We start from the raw sequence: 11,669 nt of genomic DNA on the forward strand, positions 1-11,669 counted from the left end.
TGACAGTCATAACTCTGCTCTAAGGCTTCTGCAGAGGCTTCCAACACTTGGGTCAATACAGCCCCTCCATCAGCAGCAGGTCTGGTCTGCTCCACAAACCTCTGGTCATTGCCCAGGAGCCATGGGCATCACCTCCTTTCAGCATCAGGACCTTACAGCACATATAAATGTCCTCACAATGAGATTAGAGTACACTTTTTCCCCCCCCTGTGTCAGCACTAATGCAGAAATCTCCATACTCAACTTGTTTTCAAGTGTGTCAATGTTCATACGCACATTTACCCTTTGCACCAAGCTGCCCCAGGGATGACAGACCTGCTTTATAGGAGTAAATCCAGGCACACGTGTAAGTACAGAGATAAAGCTGTTTTATTTGCCAATCTCCAGTGCTCTGCACTACACTTCTACATCTAGTTTCCTCCAGCAGGATTAAAAGTCATCAGATTACAACATGGTGGCCTTAACAGGATGGGTCAGTATCATGCAGCATAGAAAAGTATTATGCATATACGCAGAATAAATTTAGGCAATTCACTGAGCTGGATGATAGGTCAAGAATGTATTTCATTAAGTCAAGTTTTTCATTTTTCTCCCCTCTCCCGCTTGCTTTTTCCCCCCACATCAGATACCAGGGAAAAAAAAAACAAACCAAAACCTTCCTCCATCCCTATTCAAAAATGAACTTTTCTTTGATCGTTTCTGATCACAATTTTTTTGGCAGCTAGGCTGAACCACAAGGCAGAAGGAAAAACAAAAAAGGGAAGGGGGGGGGGGGGGACATGGAGGAGAACCTGTTAAAAATTATGCAACTGCCTTTTTCCCTTCCCCCAGACTGTGAAGATTAAAATAGTGATTGCTTCCATCAAATGCCTTAGATCCCAGGTTCCACTAAACAGACTATTCAAGCCACATTTCCATTATTCTCATCATCACTTATATAACGGTGACTGATTTTATCATTATTTTTGTATGCATTCCCCTTGGTCCTCTAGGGTAGGAAATGTTCTCTCCCCTGTTCCTAACCAGCAACAGATAAATAACTTAAGCTCAGTGTCTACGACAGTGTCTTTTCTCTAAGGAGCCTTTTCTGTCTCGACAGCAATAATACAAAAAATATGTTGTTGTGGCATGTGCCAACCAATAAATTCTGTCATAGAGGATCTTCATTTAGTTATATTGAGTCATTTGGTTAGCATTGTCTTTAGAAGACAAAGAGTTCGAATATTATAAAGAGCTCTTACAATACGAAGGGCAACTGTAATGAATAGCTGAGGCAAAACATGTTACCAGCTCAGAAACCTTTCTAAAAGGAGGAGAACATATATCTGCTTCTCTGCTTCAGCACATATTTCCTGTTAATGGTCCAGCTTCCTTGTGATTATGACATACTGCTTCTTGCATTTATCTTCTCTGTCCTAAAACCTGCTTGTAAAAATACTATACGTACTGCAGATGTGTTCCTTTGGGGGTTGCAAAAAAAGAAAAAGACAGAGTTGACAGCTAATTGCAAAATTCTTAGGGCATTTAAAACTGCCCTGTTTCACTGCATTCATCTTTCTAGACGTAGACATCTAAGTAATACAGAAGGGGAAATACAGCAGTATGCCGTTTACTCCAAAACCATGTTTTGTTTTTAAAAAATGCCTTGTATGAGAAAAAACAATTAATCCAGCAAGCTGAACAGGACCAAGCCTCAATATTGGATGAGCTGGCACTCAGGGTATGGCATCAGTCTCTTGACAAACCCTGTCTCCATTTTCTCAGTAGTAACACTGAGATTTCAATCCTTACTGTGCCACGACCTGGCTAAAGTAACCTATTAACACCCAGAAAATACTCAAATACTACTAGCAAATGACATAACACAAAACAAATACAAAACTTTGCTTAAAAACAAAGAAATATGTTTCCCTTCTTTATGCTTCAAATTTAGTTTTTTCCTTTTTAAGCAAAGACAAAACTGCTGGTGAAATTTTCAAAGCTACCTCAGTGCCCTTTCCAAAACCACTTCCACTACCCAGGCTCTTTTGAACCAGGCTCTTTTTTGGCTCTGCAGTTATTTGGCATACGTAGCCTAAACTCTTCATAGCAAATAGGATTCAACAGGACAGCGCATCCCTCTACACTGGGTGAATCTAGGAGGCCAGGGTATTCCTGGCTCTACCAAGAACATTTACATCACCTGAGGAGGACAATATCCTTATCTTTTTTTTTTCCTTGGTTTTATAATAAACCACGGACAAAATATAAATAAATCACAGATAAGAAGGTAAAAATACTGATCTCCTTTGTAAAGAGATCATAGATAATAACAATATGCGTGTTATTGTCAGGAAGTAACATTTTTCTTTTATCTTTACCACACATGGCCAGAAAGTTTCCCTGCACAATCAATCTTCGTGGGCTATAAAGTTGACTGCAAAGTCGGTATGTGGGTATGGATCCTCAACATGTTCTGCAGCAAGAGATGTGCACAGACTGGGATATTCTGCTCTCACCAAAATCAATAAGACTAGCGTCATCGAATTCAACAAGATCAGAAATTCGGCTCTAACCTTTACAGTGCAGCTCAATGGAAGTTTAAGTTCTGTAAAAAAAAAACAAACCTCTAATCTTAAAAACCCTTTGAAATTTGTAGTGTATTCTGAGCTGTTGCTTCTGAAGAAGGAAACTGCTGTAGTAGTAACATGGGAAGACAGGAGGCAAAGGAATGAGGCAAGAGAGAGAAGAAAATCTGTAGTTTCCAGACCCAGCTCCATCTAGGCCAGCTCATCCTACCCCTTCTGGGAGAAACTCCTACTGATGGAACTGAAGCGTGGGACAACACAATGAAAACGAGCTCAAGACCTGGAAAGTTGCTCAAATTAAAGTTTAAAAACTTCAGTTACTTCTCCAGAGGCCACCTCTGAGTGGAGTCAGTCCCAATGCTGTGTGAAGGTAACACAAGACACTTTACAGTGATTTCTCTGAAGCTTTTTTTTTTTCTTTTAACTAGCAAAATAATTAGTTAGTAATTCTGATTTTAGACACGGAGGAGGAAAATTTAGAATATTGCCATCAAAACATAACTCCTTAATTGAATAACTTCCTAGACTCTCTAGATAAAGTTTAAATAACTGCTAATGACTCTGAAGGGATCAGAAATGTTTTGCCAAAGGGAAATCAATAGTATATTAAGATAGTTCATTATTATTGCTGAATGCTAAAGGCAGCTTTTAAAGATCATATGTTTACAAATTAAAGACATTAGATACCTTTGATCATTCTGAAAATTATACTGACAACTTTAATGCTATATTTCTTCTGTCTGTTTAGGAACAATGTTTCCTTTACATTACATATAATTCAGTGGGTAACGTGAGCTTTCAGATTTTACTAACTTTATACAAAATACTGATGTTCCCCTCTAAAATAAACTCTTATGACAAATAATTTTTTTTTTTAATATCATGCATACTATGTGCTGCAATCCCAGGGAGGGTTGGATATACATATATATATATACATATATATACATACACACATATTTTTGGGGTACAGTGGGGATACATTTTGATTAGTCATAATGGAAAACTTTTTTATATTTTTCCACGATATAAATCATTCACTTTCTTGCCATGTCCTTCCACTTCCTCCCAAACTGCACTGTTCTGTACAGAAACAATACTGTGTCTAACAAATTACCTCCTCATCTGACTTATCTCATAGGAGTGCAAATATATCCAGCCATCCTCCTGAAATTCCTGAAAAATACTGTATGTTGGGTCCAGTATAGTAAGGAATTTGGGCACAATTCTGTGCCACTGATTCCCTGACATTTTTATCAGGAGCATCAACCAGCCATGCATTAGAGTTTAAATCAATGAAATACTCATTTAGAGCAGTTAAAGTAATATGACACACTACACTTGACTAACAAGTGAAGAAATTTGGAACAGATTACCTAAAACAGCAAATCCAAGCCTCAACTGGCCTTTAGAGAAGGTCCCAGATCACTGGATATCCAGAAACATTCTCAAGTATATAGTAATTTTTAATTTAGAACCATATCCTTCATGATATGGAAGGCACAAATATCCATAAAATTCAGTGTGTTTTGGGCATGAGGGATGAAGGTTCAATTAGCAATACATGTGAAAATCATTTTTAATTGATACCCAATTTGATGGCACTGGAGTTGAATGCCAATACAAAACTTAAAGCACAGGTTTCATCCAAAATCCTTTGGAATCAATTTGGTTCTTAACATTAACTTTAGTGAAAACAGGATTTCTGCCTCAATGTTTTTTAAACAAAATGCATAGGTTATTTCTAGATCATTCTGATTACCTCTAGGATTCTGTGAGACTAAATTATGACACTTTGCCTGCCTCCCGGGACAGTTTCTGTGAGGCCAAAAATCTTACACTTTGCATATAATTATTATATCCAATAAAAAAATAGTATGAAGCAACTTCCAAAATCCAAAGCTCAAAAATTCAGCTAACATATATTAATCTTTATTATGTAACAATGATATAATAAATAAGTTTATGAATTCATATGACCTGTACAAAAAGCCAGAAAGATATTGCACCGAGTTAGGTACAGGCTATTTGCATTTAATATTTGTTAAACACGTGATCTAAAATTATATACAATTTTGGAGTTAAGGCAAAACTAGATGATAACTTTAACACAATGGAAGGTTTGGAAAATAGACATAATTACAAACAAGGGGATCTCATCTCCATCTAGTGAAGTGGTTGTGTCTAAGGAAGGAATCTCATAGGTTTTTAATAAAGCAGTTATTATCAACCGTGTTAATTAAAATTTAAGAACTAGTGTGAGATTTCCTGCAGGGCAAAACTGGTTTTCAAAGTTGTGTCTGAATGGTCACCTTTAACCCTGGTAAGAATATTTTACTCAATGGTTATGATCTGCTCTCCTTTTTTTAGAAAACAGCACATGGAAAAGAGGAATATCTTGCACATCCAATTAAAATACAACCATAACCTCTTAGCTTTATGTAGGCTAGACTTGATTGTGACCGGTGAAAGAGCATAAATATACGGGTGAACCATCCAACACACTACACGCAGAGGAGAATTAACGTCAGCCACTTATCAATAATAATTACCTTTCTCAAGACAATGGAATAGATCATGTCAGTTAAGTCCCAATGACAAAAACATTTATGACCAATATATCAATATACAGTTCTTTGGCAGCAACACACTAACTCTTGATTGAAGTCTGAACTCAAACTCTCCTAAATTATAGACCTGGTTGCCAGTCTTTTCATAATTAAAGAAAATCCACTTCTCCCATGAATCCAATAAGTCCAGTAAATGAAATCTGAATAAATCTTGCAGGCAGCTTTAGACTGTGACATTAAGCATAGATATTTATTGTCTCCTTTAGTCTCAATCCAAGTATATTGTATTTAAACACACAAAATTCTGTGAAACCTCTAAGTAGTTCAGATGGTGCCAAAATCCATAAAGAGAATCCATATCCACCCATGAAAAACCAATAAAGAAACATCAATCCCATGATGCTAAAATGATCTTCATGTAACAGAGGCAATGATGAGTCCACACCTGGATGAATGTCACAGGAAAATTGACTTTACAGGGGAAAGACCAGAAAGCCAGAAAACGTAGAATACTGCCATCCACCGACCAGATTACCTTTCTCCAGTTTCAGGTAAACCTTATCCTCCTTGTCTAGATAGAGCAGGACTCCATTAGTGGCAGCTTCACGTGTGACATCCTTGTCCCCAGCAAAAGCAGAAATTACTGGCTTCCCATTTAACATCAAATTAACCTAAAAGAGAAAAAAAAAAACCACTGAAAAACTCTAATTAACAGAAAAAGATCAAAAAATATCACTGAACATTAACTGCAGTGTAAGAGGTCTGCTAGGTCTCAGCTTCACTGCTTTGTTTATTTGTTTTAAACTATTTATTCGGAGCGTACAAGCACATTCATGTTTCATGGGCTTGACCTGCAGCTGAACGAAGCCTGTGGGACACCGTCCACTAACTCCCAAGGTCCAGGCTCAGTCAGTGCCAAAGGTGATGTGACCTTGCTTTCTTCTGCTGCTTTGGCACATTGTTGTAACTCTGGTAATATGGATCTGTGAGCTATTACCTTGGTTTTTTCCACTCTGCCTACCTCACAGGTTATTTAAACATGCACCAGCAAGAAGACATATTCAACAAACTCAGGCACCCAGAGATGCAATATAGGCACTTGATGACACATAAAATGTACTGCAGTGGGGTGAGAGCTTACACCTCAAAACATGTCCCTTCCATTACTGACAGCAGCTTAGGTTTAAAGTCTAGAATACTCCTTTAGCTTCATGAACTACCGCACTGTGTTTTGGTACCAAATCCATTTTTCTCTAAAACACTTCTAAAAGTCAGCACAGCCTCTACTCTGAAAGCAACATCACACAGACACTCTAAATAAAGATGGGCAGGGGCTGGGGGAATGGACAGATCCAGGAATTTTTCACATCCCCAGTGGCAAACTATTAGCTTTCTTTGCTTTTTTCCTTTTTAAGTGGCTATAATGCAGTCACAGAGGAGAGAATTATGAAATGCTTATTCATATCAAGTATGCTGGCCTTGCATATGCTCCCATTAATTATAATGGGAGTCGCCATGGAATAAATTAGTGCTCAGCATAAGTCAGGGCAGCAGAATCTGGCCCTGATTTGGGATTCGCCTATCTAGGAAATCCACTTAATCAGATGTTCCCCAGGGAACCAATTTCAGTTTAATGATATTTAATGGCAATAACAGATGTTCCTGGGGCATAGTAATATCATTTATGTAGGAAGCCTTCGGGTGATTTAGTGGTGTTTAAGTCTGCACGGAGCTACCACTCAAGCTGGTTTGCTCCACTGCAAACAAAGGTCCTCCCCCTTTGTTTTCACACATAAAAATGGGGCATCAGGACCTTACTCATTGCTTGGTTTTTGTCTATCTCATTCCTTCTGTACGATCTCTCTAGGTCAGGTTCGTCCTGCAGATTGTCTTACAGCTAGTTAAATCACAGCCGAAGACACATGACAGGTTTGCACCAGATGGTCTCACGTTAACTATTAAAAAATGGAGCCAACCAAACCTGTCCATCATTTTAGAAACTCTTCATCTATAAAAATTTTCAGGCGATGTCACAGGTTGGAGCCCCAAACTCCCAAGCCTGTCTAGCCGGTACGCGAGATACCAAAGTCTACACTGGACTTCCAGAATCCAAGCCTTGACATCTTTCTTGGCAATATGTCTTTTAAATTCAACAACGCTGGCTGACATACAGTTATTTTAGGCCATGTCAACCTTCAGCATTTAAAAGAGTGAAAGGAAGAATGTTGGAGCATATTAAATAGCTTATAAGCTCATTATGTGGATTTTCATGAGGTCAATATTTCATTTAAGACTTTGACCTGGATGGAATCTGTTGTCATGCACTGGCTTTCTCTGCCTTCCCTACCATTCACACTTTTCTCACGAGCTCTACTGGCAACCAAAAGCCAGAGCTGCCACAAAGAAATGGCTGTTCACTCCTCCTGAAGAAACCAGTTTCATCTCAGCTTTGTACACTGAAAACCAAATTCAGGAGCAAGATAGAGCAGGGAAAAGCTTCAAGTACTCCTACGAATCTGGTGGTCTTAGGGGTGGAAAAAAGGGAAGCCTTGTTATTCCCAATCTAGAAAGCCAGTATGTATGTCACAGAAATTGCATGACTTGGCATGAAGATTAAGGAAAGTACTTTAAGGAATTTACTATTGGCTCAGCAAAGAGATGTTCAGGAACTTAGAAGCTTTTCCTCTAAGCTAGTACATACTTGTATTTAATTAGGTAGTTCAGCTGCTATTAAGCTACAGAAGAAAGTGCAGAATCGCTCTTTTTTTAATATATGACACTCTTTTGTGTATTATATGGTGAAAAAAAAGTTTAAACTGCTATAAAGGTTCCCTAGAAGACATCCCTATAGAGGTATAACATTTCAGCGTAGTTACAGAACAAGTAGATCACCTTAAATAACCTTGATACACAGCAGACTGATGCCATAAACAGATGCCTGGCACCATGAGCCGTCAGCCAGGTCACAAAAGGTTACAAAAATAGTCAAATTTGGCACATATCCCCAGAACTCCTGTGTTGGAGACAGTGAGTTTAACTTGTAGCAAAATATAACTCTTTGATGGTATTTATGCAATAAAGCGGAATTTAGAACTCTGTTCTGCTCTTGGGTGATTAATTCGATTCAATACTTTATATCACCCCAGATATTCAGTTCCTATGGTATGGAAGTGATGCTATAGCAGCTTATCCCAGGTGAGCATCCTACCTTATTACAGCTGTTCAGCTGTACTATTCACTCTACTGCTAGGCACTCTACACCACAGGTTGCTTTAAGCTATTTTTCCTTGAAAGTGTGCTAAATACTCCTGTGTTCAGTCAAGATCCTATTCTAAATAAGCATTTTAAGTAAAAGATATTATAATCATACTTGATCAACGTACCTGAATCGTTTGACTCTGATAGACTTTAATTACGTGAAAACTGAAACTGTAAATTCCTTTTCTTGGTGCTACAAAGACAGACTCCAACGTGAAAAAATTGCCCACGTTTACTAGGATCTACAAACAAAAAATATAGCATGGGAATTAGTAGAGGTATTCAGTGATAAATAAAAAAATACAGACTTTAGAAACCATTCACCAATAGAATTTTTTTAATCTACATCTATGCTATTTTATTCAATGTTCTCTCAATTAATTTGGAGCATTACTCATTAAATGGATATTTAGCTGTATGTCTAGTACAGCTGCACTGTAAACTAACTTGGGTGAAAAATATTTCTTACTTTGCTACTATATCATAACGTCAAGACCTTTCTTCTATACATGTTTAGAGGTGATTAAGATAAGGCAGTTTTGATCATCATTCCCCAAAAATGGCATCAAAAGCACCAGTTCAGAGAGTGGCAGACTGCTTTTGGCTAAAAAGCAATGGCCAAGTCAACACTGCCTTCCTGAAACCATGAAGCTGGCAGGAAGGATGCACACAAATGACACAATCCATTCACCAGTTTAGAGCCAGACTGAGTTACAAAATACCTGGCTGTGAGCCTGTGCTGCTTTATTTGTTTTTGTAAGCATTAATAATAATCTAGGTTTGAGACAATTAACAGAGGGAAACATATTAAAGGAGTGCATCATCCATACACTAAGTATCTTCTCTAATGACTACATTTTGCTTTCTTTCCACTTACTCATGCCTTATTTTCAATTGATATTTTTCAGGTTCCTTTATGCCAGATGCAGCCCTAGAAAGCCACAAGGAAATCCCACAAACTTAAGAGTAATTTGGATTACTGGTGCTAAGCTGCGTGAGACATCTGGCTTCAGTTGTCACAATTCACCACTCATTATGCTATAACATAAAAAGTGAAATAACCATCAGTCTCAATTACTCTGGGGTTGCCCTAGGACAGGGGTGGCTTGTGCCATGTGTGCAGGCACCTGTGTTTTATCACTGACTGAGATCAGAGGGGCTCTACTATGGACCTGTGGTGGTTATAGAAAAGTTACACCATTTTTCCTTAAGATTCCTTCTCCTTTCCCACCTCAAAGGCTGCACCCTCCGTCTAAAAACCATATAAACACCCATCCCCAAGCCTCTCGGGGCCGCGTCCTCGCTCAGCTCCCGTCGCTGGGCTCTGGTCCCTTACTCAGACCCATTCACCGCGGAACCTGCGCTCCGCATCCCTCACTCGGACCCTTCAACAGCGGAACCTGCGCTCCGCATCCTTTACTCAGACCCATCAACAGCGGAACCTGCGCTCCGCATCCTTTACTCAGACCCATCAACAGCGGAACCTGCGCTCCGCATCCCTCACTCGGACCCTTCAACAGCGGAACCTGCGCTCCGCATCCCTCACTCGGACCCTTCAACACTGGAACCTGCGCACCGCATCCCTCTCTCGGACCCAGCCACCGCGGAACCTGCGCTCCGCACCGCTCTGCCCCCACCCCCGAGGGGGGCAGGCGGGACCCCAGGGCGAGGCGTGAGATGCTCTCAGCGGGGGCCTCTCCGCTCCCTTTCCGCGCCCCTGGGGTCCGGGGTTTCCCCGCTGGCAGCCGCCCCCCAACTTTTTTTAAACAACTGGGAGAAGTGGGAGCGTGGGAACCTGCTGCGGGGCGCGAGAAGCTCCCGCGGGGGCGGCTGACGGGTCCCCCCCGCCCGGCCCCTCCCTTTCTCCAGCGCTGGGGTGCGGGGACACCCCAACTTTTTGCTGGAATTGAGGAACTGGGCGAAGCGGGGGCGCTGGGCGGGGGGACCTGTTGATCGCGCCCGGCTGCGTGCCGGGTACCCATCACAGAATCGCCAGGTTGGAAAGAGCTGTTGGATCATCGAGCCCAACCATCCCTATCTGCCGCTAAACCGTGTCCCTCAGCACCTGGTTCGCGCGTCTTTTAAACCCCTCCAGGGATGGGGACTCCACCACCTCCCTGGGCAGCCGTTTCCAGCGCCAGGTAACCTTTTTTGTGAATTTTTTTTTTCCTGATGTCCAGCCTGACCCTCCCCTGGTGGAGCCTGAGGCCATTCCCCATCGTCCTGTCCCTCGGGAGAAGAGCCCAGCTCCCTCCTCTCCACAACCTCCTTTCAGGGCGTTGTAGAGAGCGATGAGGTCTCCCCTCAGCCTCCTCTTCTCCAGGCTGAACCCCCCCCCCGGCGCTCACCTGGTCGAAGTAGATGATGCGCGTCTTGTTGCTCATCTCGGAGGGCTCGTGGTTGGTGCTCCTCACGGCCGAGAAGGCGACCTTGGAGTTGGCCGCCCGCACGGAGATGCCGAGCGGGGAGGAGGAGGACGAGCCCTTGGCGTCGGTGGCCGGGTTGGAGTCGCAGACCACCAGGCACTTGCCCTCGAGCACGATGGGCTCCGTGTCGTTCTGCGCCCGCGCCGCGGGGCCGCCCAGCGCCAGGGCGAGCAGGACGGGCAGCAGCCGCCAGCCCATGGTCCGCGGCGCCCGCGGCGCCTCCGCTCTCCTCCGCCTCCTTCCCTCTGCCTCTGCTCTCCTCTCCTTCGTCTCTTCTCCTCCTCCCCCCCCGCCACCACTTTCAGCCTTTATCTTTTTTTTTTCTTTTCTTCTCTTTCTTCCTTTCTTTCCTCGGGTGCTTTCAAAACGCGCCACAAAAAGCTGCCGGACAAAATAAGCAGTTTCCAGTGCCCCCTTTTCTCCCCTCTCTCCACATCAAAAAAAAAAAAGAGAGTGAGAAGGTTGGATTGGGAAAAAAAAAAAAAAAAAGCAAAAAGCCCTCAGGTGGATTATTGATGAGAGAGAGGAGAAGAGAGAGGTCACGAAGAAATAAAACCATCTGATGTTGCCATGATTGCTGCTGCTGGCTCGTTCTCCCCTTCACACCGGAGATCCGGGATGCTCTGAGTGGTGGAGCGGCGAGGTGGTAGCTTATCCCAAAGCTGCCAGATCCTGTGTCTGGTATCACTGCCAGGCTTCCGCAGGCTCCACTTCGCTCTCTCGCTCTCTCTCTTCCCCCCGTCTCTCTGCCACAACCCCCCCAAAGAGTTATGTCGTAACAAACCTGCCCAGCTCTCACCTAGCTGGGCAGAGAAGATGCCTCGTTACTAGGGTCCCTCCTCTTGGAA

The 11,669-nt window shown here is 42.2% G+C and overlaps 1 protein-coding gene across 1 annotated transcript; it reads right to left on the minus strand.

The window, feature by feature from the left end:
* Positions 1-2,986: 2,986 nt before the first annotated feature.
* On the minus strand, positions 2,987-11,019 carry CBLN4 (cerebellin 4 precursor). Its single transcript, XM_069871632.1, has 4 exons — positions 10,744-11,019; positions 8,521-8,637; positions 5,673-5,808; positions 2,987-5,582 (listed from the first exon to the last, which is right to left on the minus strand). Exons 1-4 carry the CDS (start codon positions 11,017-11,019, stop codon positions 5,374-5,376), a joined length of 738 nt encoding a protein of 245 aa, XP_069727733.1. The 3' UTR covers positions 2,987-5,373.
* Positions 11,020-11,669: the final 650 nt, after the last annotated feature.

Source organism: Phaenicophaeus curvirostris, chromosome 18 (assembly GCF_032191515.1).
Source record: "Phaenicophaeus curvirostris isolate KB17595 chromosome 18, BPBGC_Pcur_1.0, whole genome shotgun sequence".
NCBI lineage: Eukaryota > Metazoa > Chordata > Aves > Cuculiformes > Cuculidae > Phaenicophaeus > Phaenicophaeus curvirostris.